The sequence below is a fragment of the Meriones unguiculatus genome, chromosome 8 (genome assembly GCF_030254825.1).
Source record: "Meriones unguiculatus strain TT.TT164.6M chromosome 8, Bangor_MerUng_6.1, whole genome shotgun sequence".
Classification (NCBI taxonomy): Eukaryota; Metazoa; Chordata; class Mammalia; order Rodentia; family Muridae; genus Meriones; species Meriones unguiculatus.
In genome coordinates this window covers 75,528,700-75,549,147 of record NC_083356.1, presented here as the reverse complement: position 1 = coordinate 75,549,147, position 20,448 = coordinate 75,528,700, and the positions used below count along the sequence as shown (strand labels likewise).

The following is a 20,448-nucleotide window of genomic DNA, read 5'->3' as shown; positions in this document are numbered from 1 at the left end:
ATGAACAAATTGAGAGATTAGAGAAGGTAACAGCGTATTTCCTCAGGAATACCAAGCATTAAGCATGCTACAACTAAAATCCCCATTTGGGCAGATGTTCCTCAGTGTATCTGGCTTGTGTCTGAGTCTTATGCAGGAGGTCAGCTCCCTGAGGGACCTCAAGACACATATCTATCTTAGAATATTCACCAGCAACTTAACATGATCTGGCCTGTAGGTGATCAGTCTTGCAACGTTTGAAATTTTACTAGGCTATTTTCTGAGAGTAGCACCAGAGAGACCTTCAGCATATTTACGCATCAACATGGAGCCAGATGTCTTCTGTTGTGGCTATTAGTTTACTGTTGCTATTACTAGGTCTAACATTTATTAAATGCTTACCGTGTGCTATGCTGAATATTTAAGATGCAGTTGCATATTGAATGTTCACAGATAACCAGGTGAGGTAGGTGTTGTCCAGAAAACCTGTGTGTGTGTGAGTCCTGAGTGGGTTACATGCACTAATGGTCTGAGGTCCCACAGCTAACACATGGCAGAAGTGACATTCAAACCCAGGTCTGTGTCTTAGTCTACAAGCTTGCATTCTGAGAGTAACAGCTCACAGTTGTTATTCTAGTTCCCAAGGCTCTGACGCCCTCTTCTGGCCTCTCTGGGCACTGCATGCACGTGGTGCACATTAAAGGTGTTGTTTCTCTCTCGGCAGTGGCTTTCAGGAAGCTCAGGGTTGTTTTTGTGGCTTGCCTCTTATGACACACATCTAACCTCACCCTCTTGTTTTCAGATTGATTACCCACATCTAATGCTCTCTCGTGTGCCTCTGTGTCTAATTTTATTCTCTGAGTAAGATATAGTTCCATAAGCTGCCTCAAGCCCTCTTTAAAACATGAGGTAGGGCGTAAACAAAATGCATTTTCTTTATCCAACCCTGAGCAGCATAGTCCTTCTGTCTCCCATTGACACCATCTGGTGTGTAATATGGCTTTGACTCTTGCTGCCCCAACAACCACCCTACCTTCTCTACAGTTTGATTCTATTACTCATTTTTTTTCAGGACCAACAAAATATGAAATTTAGCATACTACCTGACCAGCCATTTGGTGACCATCTTAAGCACCAGGGTCTGGTTAATGACATGGTTAGCTGAGGCACAAAACCGGACCAGCAGCTTCACACACATGTAAGAATGCCAGATGATGTCAGCCTCAAGAATGCCACCCCCGTGTCAGCAGGTGCAGATAGTGTAACCTGCACGCTCCAAACAGGAGGCTCCCTGCCCTCTGTGGGCCATGTGTCACTCATGCTCTTCCCTGAGGCCACAGATCGTCTCTCCTGGGTGTTCTGGTTTGCCTCCTCGGGCCATGCTCTCAGAGCCTCTGCTCAGTTCTCTGCCTCTGCAGCCACCTTGGCTCAGCGCCGTCTCTGGCCCCTAGCAGTTGTGTGGTGTCCTTCGGTTTTGTGGCCTTCCCAATGGTAGGATATGATACCCTCCTCTACTTTAAGAGACACTTCGATCTGTGTATCAAAGTTTATTTTTCATAACCGGAGATACAAACTGCAAACCCTTTGCTTATTTGGTTAATTCTTCATTCTGAAAGTTTCATAAGAGCCCCATGTTTTCTTCTGAATTTATGTAGGTCTGCCATCCAACTCGTAGGACTTGACAGAGTGCCGTGGACATACAGAGTGAGAACTGCTCTCTTACTTCTTATGGTGCTGCTGAAAACTGGGTGGAGAGGGTCCTTTTGCCAGCCTTTCTTCACGTGAACTCTGAAAACAGAGCTGTGGGCCCTAGAAGCAGAGGCATCTGTTTAGTTATGTTAAGTAGCCTCTGGCAGCGTCGTGGGACTTGGTGCCCTTAAGCCCAGGCCCTCTCTTAGCTTCCTCCCGACTCAGGGCACGCCGCCATCTTCACAGGGCACACCGTCATCTTCACAGGGCACACGTATCCATTCCACGGCTGGAGTAGCTCCAGTGCCTCTTTGTTAGAGAGGATCCGCAGTTCTTTGTATCCCTTTTACCTACTAAGTAAATTTAGCAGCAAAAACCATGATGAAAGAAAGTTCAATGTCCCCTACTGTGAATGATGTACCAGAAAAGGCCCACAGTTTCATGGGAGTGTGTTACATGGGAGTTTATAATAAATTACTTTACCCTCTCAATAAAAGCTGATACTTTGGGGATCATGTGCTTCTTGGTCTCGGCTTTTTAGTTGCTCATTTGCAGTTACCATGACGTTGTGGTCTTTCAAACATCTCAGACTGAGCTGGAGTGATAGCCATAGGATGTTTCAGTCAGGCTGGGAGTACATGTCTGCTGTCGTCTGAGTTCTCTGTCCGGGCCTCACAGCAGTTCTGTGACTCCCCTCCTCACTTCTTTTGACACTGCCCTTCTTGGCCCCCCCAAACTAGTCCTGACAAGAGCTCCAAAGGCTTTCTTGCTCTTCATGCCAATGCACATAGCCAATGCCAGTGGTCTTTTGAGTGCTTTGTATATGCAAACTCATTGAAATCTCACAAGACCCTCAGCGGTGATCACCCCACTTTACAGAAGAGATCATGGACATTCTGAAAGGCTAGCTAACTTGCCCCTGGTCACACAGGTAGTAGATTATAGGCTACGTACTCCCCCATACACATACTTTATCTGCAGTGGATTGTATTTACTTTAAAAGCCATTATCTTGGAGCTGGAGATATGGTTTACTGTTTAAATGTGTTTGCTACTTCTAGATGACCCAAATTAATTTCCCAGCAACCATGCCAGGAGGCTCACAGCCACTTGTAACTCCAGATCTTATACTGTCATCTAGCCTCTGCAAGCTCCTGCACGCACGCGCACGCACCCACACAAATAAAATAAAATAAAAGGTAAATCTTTAATAAAAGTTAAAATGCTATGATCCTACATTCCTCCAGCACCCCTCGAGCTTTCCATTTCCTAACAACAGTGTGCTTTAACTGGGTTCTGGTTCAGTATGTCTGGAATACATGCTTTTTAGGAGATTTATTTTGAAAGTTGCTTTTATTTCCTTGTGTGCTTCTTGCTTGTTCTCCTGCAGAGGTAGGTTAAGAACAGAGCAGAGATACATGCTTCCTGGATTCCTTTTTGGGTGCCATCTGTTTCATTTCCTCTTTCTTTGACCTGGCCTTTTTTTCTGGCTCCTCTGACTTCTAAAAGATTCCATTCAAAGGTTCTCGATAAGATGAGATCCAGTTTGACTGAGTGGACCCTCAGCTGTAATTAACAGGAAACACGGGGCTTTGGTTTCCTTATTGCTGTTCAGAGTGCTTGCCCTCACGTACAGCTCTAGCAATATCCTGATGCTTTCAGCCAAATAGGTACCAGCACCAGGCCCTCAGCATCATGCTCCTAGGCAGTACAGTTCATGCTTAGCTTCTCGTCCCAGGGCTTCTGTACCTGCTCCTATTCATCACTGAGCCCAAGATCATGGGTACTAGGATCCAGCAAACAGACCTCTACCTGTGATTATCACAGCCTCTTGGGTCTCCTAATACTTTCCTATCCTCCCAGAATGCCCTTCTCTACATGCCTCTGCCATGCCTAAGCTCTTTTATGCGTTCTTTCCTGCTTGCCTTAATGGACCACTCATCTTTAATCTCTGGAAATTTGTATCTCTTTGCATTTCTCCAGGACACCAGGCATGTTTTGTCTTGTAGTTGTTGCAGGTATTCTTCATCTTGCCTAGCAGGGGGCTGCCTTATCTATTGTCCCACCAACAAGCTCCAAGCTCATGGCCAGATCTCAGTAGACTGGCTAGAGCACCAGTTCTGCTAAAAATCCGGTGTCTGATGATTTCTTTCTGTTATAGTTTGTATTATTTCTTACTTTGTGTCTATGCATGTGGGCATAAAAAGTGGATATGCTTGTTATTATCCTTCTATGGCTCCAAAAAGGTTATATGCTGGCTATAGGAGAATTTGAAATTGAAAAGGCCAGGCATAGTGTCACATGCCTTTAATCACAGCACTTGAGAGGCAGGGGCAGGTGAATTTCTGAGTTTAAGGCCAGCCTGATCTACTGAGTGAGCCAGGGTTACATAGAGAAACCCTGTCTCAAAAAAACAAAAAGAGAAAAAGAAAACCAAAAATAAGAGAGAAAAGAAACACACTGAAAAGCACAGAGGACAATTAAATCCATCTTTAACATCCTCCCATCTGCAGGTAGCTGCTATAAAGACTTAGTGTGTGTCGCTTTAGCAATCACATCAACATGCAGAAGAGGCTTCTGCATTTTATCATTCTTCTTTACTTAAAAACAAGTGTCATGCCTTGACTACATCGACACTCTTCCAAACAGCATTGTCTCCCATCTAGATCTCCTATTTCTTATTTATGTGTAATTTCATTTGTTGGCTGTGACCTTTAGAACAAGAATCAAGGTGCCAGGGAAGTAACTTAGTAAAGTGCTCGCTGCATAATCACAAGGTCCTAAGCTTCATTCCCAGCATTTAAAAAATATAAATAAATAAATAAATAAAGGCATTTCCCATTCCTTCATGCTCCATGATAGCTTTTCTTTCTCTGTGTTTTTGGTTCACTTTGTCCCTTTTCATGCTGTGATCAGCATCTAAACTGAAGATTACATCTGCTTCATTTTTCTTTTACTTCGTAAGAAACAGGGTTTCTTGGCATTGCCCAAGCTGGCCCTGAATGCATGATCCTCCTGCCCTATCCTCCCGTGTAGCTGGAAATACAGGCAAGCACAATTGCCCCTAGATGTGCTGTCTGGGTTTTCTAAAGCTGTTTTGCTTCCTTTCCCCAGGAAAGTTCTTCATTGTCCAACCTGAGGTTTTTCAGGAACCTCCTGTCCTGTCCACGGGCTTTGTGTGTTGCAGAGCATGATGTTGTGAAGAGGGTGTGTCCTCTACCTCCCTCAGGGAACAACTGCTTTGTTACAATTTTATTTTGGCTTTATAATAAAGAGTAGTTAAAGGCACACATGCATCCATTTTATCTTCATGATTGTAGGTAGTGTGCCTTCATGGCACGTATGTTAGAGGGTTGTCGTGTTGTTGTTTTTCTTCCTGCAGAATTCTCAAGCAAAACAAAACAGCTCTTCAGACCTTGTGTCTTCAGCATTCAGAATATACACCTAGCCCTGAGACATCACTGGCCTCCCGGACTGTAGCTTCTCTGCAGTTCTCTTCCAAGCAACTGCACTGTCAGCTTACACAAAGCTTCCTCATAACTCCAGGCATCAAGCTGGTGTTTGTCTTGCAGCGGTCTGGGGTGGGGTGGGGTATGGTTGGTAGGGTCTTCTCCTGTGTGGATCTGAACCAGTGGCTCCGAAATTTACACAGAACAGGGGCTTTGGTTGGAAGAGGGGTATGGAAATAGTGTTTGTTCAGCTCCCTACAAAGCCTGAGAGGGTAACGGCTATGTGAAGCAGAGCAAGAGAGAGACTATAAGAGGGTATTGCCCCTGCCCAACCGTCCTTCGCTTCAGGCAGCCACTTGGCAGCATAGCAGAACTGTTCTCTTTGAAACATTTGCTACAGTACCCGCTCTGATGTTCCCTGTTTGTGGTGCTTTCCCGTGAAACCCTCTCTTTCCTTCCCCGACTTTTCTATTTGTTTTCTTTTCTGTTTGTGAGTAAAAGACCACATACACAGCTTAGTCTATCCTCCCATAAGCTTGTTGACCTGCTCATTCTTGTCACCAATTCCGATAACACGGAGGCCCTTTTCCTAGTCCTCCTCCTTATTGGCTGCTTTGGACCATTTTCCAGCATCATATACCTCCAGCAGCTGACCCTCATGCAGATGGCGCCATGTTTAACAGGCGGTCACACAATCAAAGCTCTATGTCTCGAGGCAATTTGCTCTTGAAAGATCTTGCCACAGTCACACAGAGGGACTCTCTGTTCATATGGCTTCAGGTGCAACTACCCTAAGCAATAAATGATCCCTTGACCCTCAGCATATTATCTAAAGACCTATTTAACTTAACAAAGTACCATTGACCAGGTGACAAAGGCCAAGAGGCTGTGACCTCTTTCAGACCTTTGGGCTCACGCCTTCTTCCCACAGCCTCCAACCCTGATGTTTGAATTCTACAAGTGCACGGGGGATGCTCCTTCCCTGCTTGCTGGATCTCACTCCTTCCTTCCTGCCTGTGCTCCTGAGTTCTGCACAGAGGGCTTCCTGCTTGCTTCTCAAAGCATTCTCTGGGTGAACTTCTCTCTCAGGCTCTTGACCTCTCCACTCTGCAGAATCCCTCAGAGGTCTCTTTAATGGTGGTTAGAAAACAGCCCCACCCCCACTGTTTTCTTTTTGTTTGTTTGAAACAGGGTTTCTCTGTGTAGCTTTGGCTGTCCTGGCCCGCTGTTTCCTTGAAGGGAAAATGGAGGCGCTCATAAGCAGGACTATCCCCCAACTTTTTAAGTGTTTGTGTATGGACAGAAGCCACAGCAAGCATGTTGAGGCTGTCTCCCTGGTTCTGCCGCTGTGCTGTGCAGTCCAGGTGACTCTCCTGTCTCTCCTCAGTGAAACACCAAGATGTTGAGCCCTCTGGCTGCCAGGCTTCCCACATCGCTGCCTTGTCCCCTGTCCTAGCAGAACAGGACTGACAGTGAGAAGACAGCAAGAGTGAGAGGGAACCCCTCCACCCCAGAGCTTGTCTCCTCTACCCCTCCCTGCATGCAGTGGACACAACCTGGAAAGGAGACACAACCAAACAGGAGATGAGGCACATGGCATCATTCTCTGATGCAGCACGGCTCCCTCTGCCCACCTTTCTGCCTGCTCCCTCCCTTTCATTTATGTTTATTGACAGTGCTGGAGACCCCAAGACTGAGCTGCATTCCCAGAGTCTACCCCTCTATTGATACAAGGCTGAAACTGTCCTTCCTTCTGAATACTTTCTAAACAAGAGGGGTGTGTGTGTGTGTGTGTGTGTGTGTGTGATTTGCATATAAAACATCGAGTGAGTCTGCTTTTTTGACCAATGTTTATAGTTTTATAAGCCTAGGTATATTGAAAATCATTTCTCAAAGGTCCTGTACCAGAATAAATTGTATTATAGCTGCAGAATAAATTGCATTATAGCTGCAGAATAAATTGCATTATAGCACTGGAACCTTCCAAAGCTCCCTCAGGCAGAGCTGACCTCCATTTCCTCTGACCTCCACCCTGTGCTGGCTTCTGTTGTTATGGCATTTAACCAGGTTGGGCTGTGATTTATCTGTTTATATGTATTTGTCCCTCTCACATGCACCCAGTAGGATCGAGGTACTCTAGGGCAAGAACTGGGTGGTATTTATCTTTATTAGTACAGCAGATAGTACAGGTCCTGAAAAAAAAATGCTCTCACCATTTTTTTTTCCAGATATACCAATGTTTAAACAGATATTCCAAGATTTTAAATCAAGTGTTAAGGCAGTTTCATTACTTAGTGCTTTAATAGCCAGCAGAATGTCTTATGTTAACCATTACCACAGTAACACGAAATTAGTACTATAGTATTTGCTGCATGCCTCTAAGAATAAGTCCAGGGACTTATTCTTGGCTTACGTGTTTTACATTATTGAGTTCCCTCTGCAAAGTTAGACACAGATATCATCTTCATTCATTTTATGCACATATAGTACTTTTTTTTTTAATAAAGTCTCACCAGGTAGCCCAGGCTGGCTTCAGAATCTCCTTGTAGCCCAGACTGACCTTGAACTTGATTCTCCTCCTTCTACCTTTTGTTGTTTCACTTCAGAGATAAGGAGCAAAGATTGATATGCATCACCACCCCCAGCACCACAAAACCAACAAATATGAAACTTAGATTTGAACTGGTCAGCCCTGGCCCTAATCTGTACTTACTGCCACATTCCCCATTCTTTAAAGAAAGGAGGGGAAACAACAAATACTATTTTTTAAAGGTGTACTTTACATAACCTTTAGGAATTTGTTTTTTTCTAAGTGTAATGTGTTCCTGTGATTTGTACACTTGATACCAAGTGCAGGCTGAACAGGAACCGTGAGCTGCCAAGGAACAGAAACCACAGAGCAACTAAGCAGAACAGAGAGAGATTTTTGGTTTTGAAGAAATATGTATTTGCATTCATTTTAAAAAGGTTGTCATTTAATTGTCTATAATATAAAACTAATATCTAATAACATTTTTACTGAATGGTAGTTAATAACATTTTTTCATCCTGTTTTTATTTAAAATTAATTTTTAAAATTTTGTGAATGGCTATTGTTTATATAGTTTTTTTTTTCTTGAAAACAAACCTGTAATAAATACATTGACTCAGTTATCCAGAACGGCCAGCGATTCCCTGAGAAAGTGGCCCTGCAGTGTGTGGGCACTGGGCTTCTTAGAAGAGCCAGGCCACCCCACAGTGTCCTTTCAGCATCTACAGTTTCTACAGTTACTGACATATTTTAATTTCTCCTTTTAATTCTCCCTGTTTGCCTAGGAAACCATGTGTCCATTAAAAATGAACCTTTATTTTGATGATTGTATTCCCTTTACTTTGACAGGGCACATCTGTCTTCCTTTTTACCTCCTGCCTCAGTTTCCAAGTGTATACCACCTTACCCACCTGCCCTTTGCTTTTTAGCAATCACCTCAGCCTGTTGCCTCTGTTCCTTTTATTCTGCACTTTGCCCTCTGACCATTTCCTTTCCCCCGTCCCGCTTGCCTTGGCTGTGCTCTGTAATCCATTGTCACATCTTCTACAAGCGAATACCTGATCCCCTGCTTTCAGCTGTGCTCAGCCGCTCCGGAGTACGAATTTCATTAGACTTAAAATGTCTGTGGCACCGCATGTTCTGACTGCCCCTCACTATCATGGCTGTTTAAATCATTTGAAGCCAAGAGTTTTCTCAAAAGTAGGCTTTTTAATTTCTAGTTGCTTTACTCATTCGGTTGCATTGTACTTAAACAGGATCTCTATAGTTTCACAGCATTTTGGAGAATTTTTCTCTTTTATGGTACTTCTTAGGATTGTTCATGCTCAATATTAGCTCCATACATTAAAGTTGATTAAGTGCTTTGAGAAGTTGTGCACTTATGGGCAGCTGTGGAATATATACTTGTAGTCCCAGCATTCACATGGTTGAGGCAAGGAGGATCATAAATTCAGAGATATCCTGAGCTACCTAGCAAAACCCGTTATGCTCATTATTCTTTAAATACACATGCTCTGATGCTTCAGATCAGTTTCCATGTTTTAAATCATGAACTTGTCACAGGGTGAGTGCTTTTCTTCTTTATAGACAGAAAAATAGTGAAGTGAGTCCTGATGACTTCATTCTCCTTCACATCCAGCTAGCTACGGAGGGGCTGGTGGCTGTTCTCCCCACACTCAGGCTCAAGATAATTCTTCCATCTTTATACAATCTTCTGTGGCCTCTGTGGTGTCTGGGGTTATTACTAGAGCCACGGCAAGGGCCCTGGAGAGAGGCAGACCCTCTTGAAGGTAGTTCTGCACATGCCACCCAGGGCTGTTGCATACCTACAGATGGAGAGAATCAGGTCAGATGATCAGCTACGTCATGTTTCCATATATGACTATGGCACCGTGGAAGAAAGCATGAGTGGACCTTATAGCACATGGACCTGTGTGCCCCTGGGATGGGTTGGAAGAGGGGACTTCTGAGTTGTGCTGTGGGCATTCTGATGAGTTCTGGGAGATACTGAGTCATTCCCGAGTCCAGTCTTTTAATAAAATGGCTAGTGTCAATTTTCTGTGCCAGGTTTTCTGTGCTTTTAATAGGCCAGACCAGAGGTTAGTGAGGAGTAATTGGAAGAAGGAAGGTTACCTGGCAGTAGCTTCTCTATTGTCGTCAAAGACCTTTTTCTATAATTCTTTTTGGGGGGGTAATCTTTAGTTATCTGGGCACCCTGCTTTTCATCATCTCCTGTGACAGTCTTCAGAGGCTCAAACAGCTCTAGAATGGGGACAGGGTGGGCCTCATTGGGACTGCCACTGTGCACCCAGCCTGCATGTCACTAGCAGGACCTCCTTCCCAGCCACTGCTCCATCTCACTGTCTGAGAAGCCCTTGTAGCACATGTTCAGTGGCACTTGTTTAAGCCTGCAAGAGTCTGTGAGGGACTCACCAGGCTGACTTCACTTTGCACTTGTGCATTGGGCTACTTGGCTTTTTTTTTCTCTTTGGTGTTCCCCATGTGATAGACAAGCAGACTGTCTGACATTTCTCATGTGAGTAATGAGCCTACTATGCCTTCAGCCTAATGAATATCACAGAATTCACCTATTGTTTATACATGCCCAATAAATACATACATGCACATTAGCTCTGCAGATGCAGTGGTGACAGCAGATGAGGGCAGGCATTGTCATCATGGAGATTATTAAGGAACAAAGGGTTTGTCTAAGGAGAGACCCAATGAGATCACATAATCACAGGAAAGGATATAAAACACCACACTGCTGAGTGGCCCTTTGTTCAGGCAGGAAGCCAGGGAAGGCATCTTGAAGCAATGGGAACTTGGGTGGCCTAGAATAAAGAGCTGAGACATATAGGTCAAGAGCAAATTGTAAACAAGGCAGCCACAAGCCATCCAGGTGAAAGATGATGGCGCTCTGGATGAAGCTGGTGATGGAAAAAATGTAAAGGTAAGAGTCTTAGGGCGAGATCTGAGTTGTTTCTGTCTGGGTTTCATGACTGACTTCAGAGGGCACTAACTCTTTTCCAACTATTAAATCATGAAGTGTGTTCGTCCTTTCTTCTCAAACTTTGCAAACTAAGACAAGCATTATGCCTCTTGTTCTAATCTCAGCAAAGGGAAAGGACACAGTTACCTGTGCTTGGCAGTATTGGGGATGTAGTGAGAAATACTTATTTATGTTTATTCTGTGGATATATGGATGAATCATGAATGAGCATCAGCTCTTCTCCCAAGTACTCCATGAGGCTTGCATGGCCAGGACTTTACTACCTTAGATTTCAGGAGTAACAGTGAGGATGAGTGGGCTCTGTCCCTTCATCTACCCGTGGGAGACATTGTGAGCTGCCTTTGGTGCTCTGCTCCTGCCTGCTGTGTCCTGATGTGACCCCCAGACACTTCATCCCAAGCCCCTGCAGCAGCCTGCAGCAGCACCACCATACTCAAATTCTCTCTGCTGTTCCCTGTACTTTAACAGTGAGTGTCCACTGTCCATGGAGACACTGACACTGCTGTCTCCCCTGTGAGAATGGCAGAGTCCCTGGAGACCTTACCTTATCTTGCACTTGTACTTCATTACTATTTTGTGTGTTAGTGCCATGATACCCATGTGGACAGGGGCCAGATAACAGCTTTGTAGAACCTCTCTTTCTACCTTTATGTGCATTGTGGGAATTGATCTCAGATTACCAGGCTCACTCAGTAAGACTCTCCCCACTGAGCCTTCTCTCAGGCCCTTTCTCTTGCAGTTCAGAACTGGCCTCAGGGAAAGTCAATCCACAAGCTCACTCTTCCTTCCTGTACCATCTGCAGTTTGTACCCTGAGCGCCGTCCATTTTTATAGTTCGCTAGAAAGACTCACAGAATTCACTGATAGCTGTTAGCATACTTGGTTTGTGACAGCCAAAGGACACGGACTCAGCACAAGAAGAATCCAAGCAAGTCTCCTCATAGAGCTTCCAAATGTTCTCTCTAGTGGAATCCTGGCCTGGCCTAGCTATGATGTGCAGAGCACTGCCAGAGTGAGTGGCTGGCTTTCTGGTGGAATTTGAACACATGGCTGCCTTAGCCTCAAGTCCCTTGAGGGAAAGCTAGCTTGCATGACCTAAAACCCCACCACCAACTACAAAGCACTTGCCAACATGGCTTGAAGTTCTTAGAAAGAGACATTCACTGTCACTCAAAAGAGAGGTTCAGACCTCTGGACAAGGTGAAATTCCATTGCCTGCTCTGTATTATGACAGTGTAGATTTATCATTGCCACTTGCCAGCTCCAGACAGACACCATCCATGTGTGTCCAGAGGTCCTTTTCAGGCTGAGGATTAGTAGTAAAACCTCAGCTTGTTTTGGACCTTCTAGGTGAGGTGATGCTTACAGGCTAGCTGCCAGCTTCTGGGGCCTGGCTACCTTTGTCACATCCCAGATGTGCTTCTGTCAACTAGTTGTGTAACCTTAGCTATGATTTTTAACCTTTTCCTCATTAAAACTTAGAGTAATACTAGTACCTACTTGCAGTGTTATTACATAAAGTAAATGAGATTGTATTGCTAGGGACAGAAGAGTACATGGTAGATAGGAGCACACAATAAAAACTAGATACAATTTTATATTTGGGGCGCTATTTGTTTGTTTGATGGATATAAGTGTTTTGCCTGCATGTATGTATGTACACCACATGTACACCTGGTCCCCATGGAAGACAGAAGAAAGCAAATCCCCCAGAACTGGAGTTACAGGCATTTGTAAGCCATTGTGTGTGCTGGAAACTGAGCTTGGGAACTGAGCTTGGGCCATCAGCAAGAGCTACAAGTGATCTGAACATCTGGGCTATCTCTCTAGCCCTTCTTTGTTTTGTTTTTAAATTTTAGACTTTGGTTTGTGTGTTGTGTACCACGTGAGTTCCTCATACTTGGGGAGGTCAGAGGAAGGCATCAGATCCTCCATAATTAGAATCACATCTGGTTGTGAGCTACCACGCAGGTGCTATCGAACCCAGGTCTTCTGCAATAGCAAATGCTCTTAACTGCTGAGCCAACTCTCCCACATGCATCCTGTTTTTGAAACAGAATCTCAGTCTTTATCCCTGGATAGCTTGGAACTCTCAATGTAGACGGACCCAACCTTGAACTCAAAGATCCTCCTGCCTTTTATTTTCATATTTACCATGAGAAAAAATATTCCAATCTTTTTTTTTTTCTGGATCCTCTAATATGGCGAGACTTGCTTGTGTGGGATGGTTCTGGAAAATGTGTCCTTTGTTCACACCTCCATGTCTCTTACGGTTGTACCGTGGTGTGAGAGCGAGACTGAATTAGAGGTGAGAAGCAGCACCCTGGGCAGATGTGTTCTGATACGGTTGAGATGTGGACGCTGTTGGCAGACCTTGACATCAACTTCAGGTAGATTTTAAAAGTTGGGAAGCACATGTACATCATTTTCCCATGCTGCTTCCGAGGAGGCTGAAGGAAAACATCTTGACAGTAGCTTAAGGACTGCAGGGCCAACTGCACTCTCCTTGCTAGAACCGAGCTCCCTAAAGGCAGCCTGCTGGCAAGCTGCGCACAGCTGGCCTTGAAAGGACCACACTGGCCTTCTAGAAACTGCTTAAAACTGAATGAAGCCCAGGAGCTTTCTCTGGTGGCTATGCCTTGAGTTCATGCCAGCCACTAATTGTTTTCTAGGCTTTCCTGGGAAGGTGGCTGAGCTTGGGGCTTGGCTTTGAGTTCTGCCATCTGTGAGCTGCCAGTTGTCCACATGTGATGTGGATTAAGACTGTTTTTCCATAGATTATAGCTTTCAGCTTGGGAAAATGTTCCATCTAGGTGGGACTTGCTCTCACAGACTCCTAAGGCTTTGGGGCTCACAGTAGACTCTGCTTCTAGGCTGTGTCTGCCAGCTACTGTCAGTAGATGGGGCTGCTTCTAGGAAGAAGTAAAAGGAATTCTGCAAATGGAGGCCCAGCTACATAACTGAACATTCTTTCCTCCTCAGCTTATATCTAGCGATGCCGATGGAGCCATCCAAAGAGCAGGAAGATTCCGAGTGGAAAATGGCTCTACAGATGAGGTAAGTGTCCTTACCTCTAGTTCCTGTATTGTCACCAAGCTCTCAGCTGGAGCAGTGGACACTGATCCCATGAGCACAGATGAGTTGCCTAAACTGAGCCCTAGAAGAAACAAATAATTTTTCCAGAGCTTTGTACAGAGTAGACATAAAAGAGAAATACCATCACAGGGTCATAGAAGATGCAGGTAATTCCACATATTCTTTCAAAGACTGTCACAAAGTCAGGTAGACACAGGGGACTGTTCTGCCCACAGCAGACCAGAGGGAGGTCCACAGCCTCTTTAATGAGCCTCAGTTTCGCTAAGAACGAGCCCTTCTGTCTCCATCTCCTTGGAGCACTGGGATTACAGGTCCTCACAGCTTAATGCAGGACACTAGGCATGCTCCACAGAGCCATCGAAGAAGCGGGCCTGACCCGTTCCTTACTGGAGATGCTCTGAGTACTGAGTCTCCTCTGTCTGGCAGTCCAGCTCAGGTGACTGTTGCTGAGATGTGGGGCAGCATCAGGGTATGGTGGAGATGGCTTTAGGCTGAGACAGACCTGGATTTAAATTTCAGCCTACCCCTAATTTGTGACTCAATGTCTCTGAGTCGGTATTCTGCTAACTAGGATGGACATGGGCCCTGCCCTCAGAACGTGGTCTCCCCACGAGCAATTTGTGTTTTGTATTTAAGCACAAGAATTTGCATAGTCCACATTGAGTGTAATCTCATTAGCACATCCCACAAGTACTAACTGTCAGGAGTTTTGTGACATCTTGATTCTGTCACCTGTCTTATTAGCTCACCCACTGAGCAGCTTTATGTCCCCTTCAGAGGTGCTTGTCCTGCCATCTGTGTGCTCGTCCCAGTTATTAATTAAAATGAGCATCGCCCTGGGCGGACCACTGGGGACTCCCTCACTGCTTCCTGGTGTATCAGTTAGCTGATAGCAGAACAGAGGGCACCGTCTTCCAGCTTTTTACACATTTACCTTTGTCAGTGTGGGAAGGGTTGTCTACTGTTTGGGGACATGAAAATGCAATTTTGGGAGAGAGAAGTTAATAGCAAAGTCTGTATCATTTGGCTAGCAATTCTTCTGGGGAGTAGTATGGCAATATTTAAAACAGGGAAGACCTAGGACCACCTTAATTTCTATCCTAGAGATTGTGAGTTACAGTACAGCTGCACACTGGAATGCTTAGTTGTGGAATTGTATTCTATGAGATAGAATGAAGTTGGACTAGAGAAAGGCAGTGAGTAAGAGTACTTTCTCTGCAAGCATGAGGACCCAAGTTCTAATTCCAAGCTCCCATGGCTGCATGTGCCTGTAGCCCCAGTGTCAGAGGACAGACGTGGGTAGATCCTGAGAGCTCACCGGTAGAACAACCTACTGAAAACACAAGCTTTTGTTTCGGTAAAAGACCTGGCTCAAAGGAAATTAGGCAGAGAGCAATATAGGTAGACACTGGATGTCTTGTTCTTGCATCTACATGTATATACACAAGAACACACACCTGCATACGTACATCTTTTCAACACACACACCAGGAAGTGGAAGTATATACTATTACAGAAAAAAATATTTAAGTACTGGACATAAAAACCAGTCCAGGATAATGGAAAACATGTTTTTCAATAGGTGGGAACATTTCTAAAGGAACAATTAAGAATTTGTTCTGGGGCTGGAGCAGTGGCTCAGCAGTTAAGAGCACTTGCTGCTCGTGCAGGGGACACATTTGGTTTTCGGTACTCACATCAGACAGCTCACAACCTCCTAATGCCAGCTCCAGGGGACCCATCACATATAGCCTCTGCAGTCCCCTGCACTCATATGCATATCCCCACACATAATTGAAAGTAATTTAAAATAATCTTTAAATATATATGTACTTATGGAAAATAACAATGAGAGATCGGAAAGCAGCTGAAGGGGCTCAGCGTCCTGCTTTGTGTTCTCTATGCAGGCTGCATATCTTACAAGTCTCTATCAATGGATTTGTTGCTTGGGTCTTTTAAAAGCTTGTTTTGTTTTGTTTTTAATTTTGAGGCAGGGTCTCACCATATAGCCCAAGTTATCCTAGAACTCTGTGTAACCTATGGGAACTTTGAACTCATGATTCTCTTGCCTCTGCCTCCCAAGTGTTGAGACAGATTACAACACCATGCCTGGCTCAAGTGTTTAACTGGAAAAAAAAAGATTTTAACCAATTATTAACAAGAACAAAATAGATCCAGATTTTTCTAGATTTTTTTTTCCTTTTCCTTCCCTCCTTCCCTCTTTCTCTTTCTTCCTTCCTTCTTTCTTTTGGTCTCATGTTCCTCAGCTTAACATCAGTCTTCCTGTGTGACCTAGGATGGACTTGAACTGATCTTCCTGCCCCTACTTCTCAAATACTAGGAATGCAGACCTATACCACCATGCCCGGTTTCTGTGGTTCTAAGGAGGGCCGCAGGGCCCATGGCATGCTCCGCAAGCACTCTATTAACTGAGCTACATTCCCAGGCCCCAGAGTAATTTTCTTTTCTTTGTTTGCGATTCATTTATTTTATCTTATGTCTATGGTATTTTACCTGCACATATCCATGTGTACCAGTGGGATTACAACAATGAACGAATGAAAAGAACAGGTGTCAGTATAATAAACCGCTATTGTGGATACATGTGTGTTTGTGCATCTATATAATATGTGAGTGTATGGTATGTGTGTACACACATGTAAAGGAAAGACCCGGGGGTATGGTATTAGCATTTTTTTATTGCTGTTATAATGTATCATGACCAAAGGCAATGTAGGAAAGGAAGTTTACTATGTTGTGGTTCCTGAGGATAAGAGTGCATCGTGGCAGGAAGCATGGTGGTGACAGGCACTGTGGCAGGAGCAGGAAGCTAAGCGCTCACATCCCCTAACCCAGGCAGCAAACAGAGAGTCAACTGCACGTGGGACAGTTATGTAATCTCAAAGCTTGCTCCCAGAGACAGACTTACTCCAGCAAGGTTGCGCCATTTAACCCTTCCAAATAGTGCCAGTAACTGAGTTCAAGTGCCTGAGCCTGTATTTCCCATTCCATCAATTGCCACAGTAATTTAAAAATATAGAGTCCTTAAAAGAAAAAACAAAGTCCAACCTAATGCGTGAAATTTAAAGCTGGCAGTTTTTCTTTAACCCAGCTATCCCCCAAATAAACGAGACAGAGACCTTAGTTTTATTCAACAAGTTTCTATGCACAATAACTGAGTAATATTAATCTATATTAGTCCTCTGAGCTAATCTCCCACCTCCCAGCCAAAATCCTTGAGATACTTGGATTTTATGGCTTCCTCTGCTCCAGCTGTTTCACATTCTCTCTCTTGGACCTCTCCTTGTTGTCAAATTCCTCTTTACCCTTCCCCTGCTGGAAATGGAAGTCCAGCCCTATTCTCTCTTCTGTTCAGCTATTGGCTGGTCAGCTTTATTGACAAATCAGAGACTAAATGGGGCAATGTTTATACAACTTTAGAGAGGAGTTTCTTAGAATAAGCATTACGGTACCATGCCTGAACTGCAACCAGGTACGGGGGCAGAGAAATCAGCGTTTGAATAATACAGGGATACTCGTTACACAGTGCAGAATAACATTATGCCAACACCGACCTGCCCTGGCCAGGTAGCCTGCAGTGTAGCCTGGGAAGTGGAGCTAGTTAAATGCATTCAGTCCTGTGTCAACCTCACTATGGAGAGAACCCTGAGGACTCACAGGCATAACACAAAACCTTGGTCTCATTTGTAGTCTGAATGTATGTGGGCATTTCCTGCCAAAAGTCAAATATTTGAGGACATTCAAACAGAAAGAGAAGGGGGGGGGGGGGAAGGGAAGAAAAGAAAAAAAAAATGAAACAGAAAGATTTGCAGGCTAAGCCAGCGAGGCTTGGAAGCTCCAGAAGCCTGCTGTGCTGTGGCCACAGAGGTCTCTCAAGGCTCTCTGGAAACTTTCTAGGGTCTAGGGCCTTGAGACGATGACACTAGCCTCTATGGAGTCAGAGTAGCTGAGGCCCACTCTCTGACCTGAGTGGCCCTTTGTTGGGTAGATTGAGACCTGAGGCTGGCCAGTGTGCTCCATGCCTTAGCTATATGTTGCCTGGTTGCATAATGGAAAGATCTGTGGAGCAGGAATGCTGCCAGGGACTCATGGTTAAACACAAGTGACTATAGATAATGAATCATGCAGAAATCCTTCAAGGAACAGAAGCCAATTCACTGCTATTCCTGAGTCACCCCAAAAGGTCAAAACAAAGAGGAAACACCTTGAGGTGATCACAGTCAACCGTTCCAACAAGGAGCACATAGGCAGCTTAAGTAAGGCCACTTAACTAAGCTGTGGACGAGCCTTACCTACATAGTGTTCTGGCTGGATTTGCAGACCCTGAATCTGTTTGTGAGAGAGCATCAGACAGCCATAAGATAAAGAGTGCTTTACTGAAAAAGCAAGGAAGGGAGGACATGATGTGCTTCAAAATGCCAGTGTCACAAAAAACAAAAATCTGAAAATGTTCCGAAGGGAATCTAAATGAGACACAGAAACAAATGATCGTGTACCAAAGGGGAGAAGCATTCATCAGCATTGAGTATGCTGACAAATTCGGAATACAGATGATAGCACATTGTATAGATGTTAAATTTATGAGATTAATAAAGCTCAATTGCAGGTCTGTGATGTAACTCAATGGTTGAGTGCCTGCCTGGCATACAGAAGGATCAAGGTTCAAACTCCACCACCAGGAAAAAGGCTGTGATCTAGTTATGTAAGAAAAGACCTCTTTCCTGAGAAATGTACGTTGAAGTGTTTAAGGTCAAAGAACTTTCACTTGTGCAATTGAGTCTTCAGTGGCTCAGGGAAAAAAGTATATGTGTTCTGGATGGATGGCTGTACTGGTAGAATACTTGTACAAACATGAGGACCTGAGCTAGGATACCCAGTGCCCATCTAAAAAGCCTGGCATGGCTACAGGTACCTGCAATCCCAGCCCTGGTGTGGGGTTTAGAGACTTGAATCCCTGGAACTTACTGTCTGTCAAGTCTGGCCAGTCTGTGAGCGTCAGGTCGCAAAGGGTTAAGCAGATAGTAACATCAACGGCAGGTCTCCACAGATATACACACACCTGTTCTTATCCTTGTAGATTTTAGATAAGCTTAAAATTACTTCCAAATAACTACTTACATATGTATAAATGTAGTTTTTGAGAAAATCAAGGGAAAAAAATCTGAGGACAAAATAAGAAAGTTCAGTCGGGTGCTGGTGGCACACACAGATTTCAGGATGGCACAGACAGCTTCCTCATTCAATTCATCAGGCAGTGTGAGCCTGAAAGCATGACAGAAGCACATGCAGAGAAGCAGCCAGCAGATCCCCTCAGGAACAACCATGGCACATCCATCTTTTTTAAAAGTCCAGCGGCCTGTTCAGAGAATATACCATGACCTAGTAGGGAGGTTCAGGAACCTGAGAGCCATTCAACATCAGAAGACTATTGCTATGTAGCATTCTCCTCCATTTAATCTGTTCTACAAAGATCTGGCAAAGAAAAAATTTGAAAGGCTCTTTGTAAATTTAGAATTGAAGAAAACGTCAGCATGATGATAAATGATCATAAGCATCTAGAAAGTCACCCAGACATGTCAGAATCCCAAAACATGTTCTGTACAGGTGGTTTCCCACACATGAAACAATGTAATGTCCTCAGAGCTTCTCTCTAATGACTTATAACACAGTCTTAGCCTGGCTATCATGTTCACTGTGAGGGTGCTTAATATCTCGTGAAGATAGGAAAAGGAGAGCTGGAGAAATGGCTCAGACGTTAGGAGCAATAACTGCTCTTGCTGAGGACCCACATGGCAGCTGCTTCAGGGGATCTAATGGCCTCTTCTGACCAATGTGGGCATCTCCACTCACATGACACACATAAATTCACACATACACACACACACACACACACACGTGCACACGCGTATATGTATATACCCATACATATAAATAAAAAAGTAAATGAATATTTTAAAAATATATGGGAAATGACAGACTGATCAATAATTAGATCTGGGTTAGTTGGCAAAGTATTAGTGGAAATTGATCTTTAATAATGTATATCCAACACATCACTAGACAGATGACAGTGAAGAATGAAAGAACATCTATATGTGGAGTGCACAGCCTTATCAGTAATGACATGGGGAAGTCCTTCTAATACAACACTAAGACATTAGAGCTCTGTGGGGCAGATCTGAGAAGTTTAGAACATCTGTGAAGCCAAAATTGCCATAAACAAGTTTGGGGTAAAAAAAATTAATTAGAAGAAATAACTTGCACTGTGCTTCAAAAATGATTTTAAAAACACTACACAGTGCTTAGGAAAACAATGAAAGACGTAATAGGTAGCCCATAAAACAAGAATCATAAATGACCATCTGTATGAAGAAAGTAGATTAAGGCCATTATCATTTGAGTAGGTTAATTCTTAAGGGAATAAGCACATAAAAAAAGAGTGAGTTCAACCCAAAAGAAGTGGACCAGTGAGAAATGTCAGTGGATGGGGATGCTGGCCCACCCCTGACAACCTGAGCCAATCTGCAGAACTGGCACGGTGGAGAGAGCAAGTTGTTTTGACTTCCACACATCCTCAGGGGCATGTGCTTCCACACACACGTGTGCATGCACACACAGATACACACAAACTAAGTAAGCAAATACTAAATAAAAAAGAACAGAAAAGGGGAG

The 20,448-nt window shown here is 44.1% G+C and overlaps 1 protein-coding gene and 1 long non-coding RNA gene across 8 annotated transcripts in view; one reads left to right on the top strand and one right to left on the bottom strand.

Moving 5' to 3' along the window:
- Positions 1-20,448, top strand: part of Garnl3 (GTPase activating Rap/RanGAP domain like 3) — a 139,854-nt gene that overhangs the window by 51,271 nt on the left and 68,135 nt on the right. For all 7 annotated transcript variants that reach the window (XM_060389961.1, XM_060389960.1, XM_060389963.1 and 4 more), the window contains one exon: positions 13,642-13,716. In XM_060389961.1, coding sequence (XP_060245944.1) covers positions 13,642-13,716 — 75 coding nt within the window. The remainder of the gene's footprint in view (positions 1-13,641; positions 13,717-20,448) is intronic.
- LOC132655882 (uncharacterized) lies at positions 8,294-14,016 on the bottom strand. The gene is made up of 3 exons (XR_009593812.1): positions 13,731-14,016; positions 10,267-10,493; positions 8,294-9,472 (listed from the first exon to the last, which is right to left on the bottom strand). It is a non-coding gene; the product is annotated as an uncharacterized LOC132655882 (long non-coding RNA).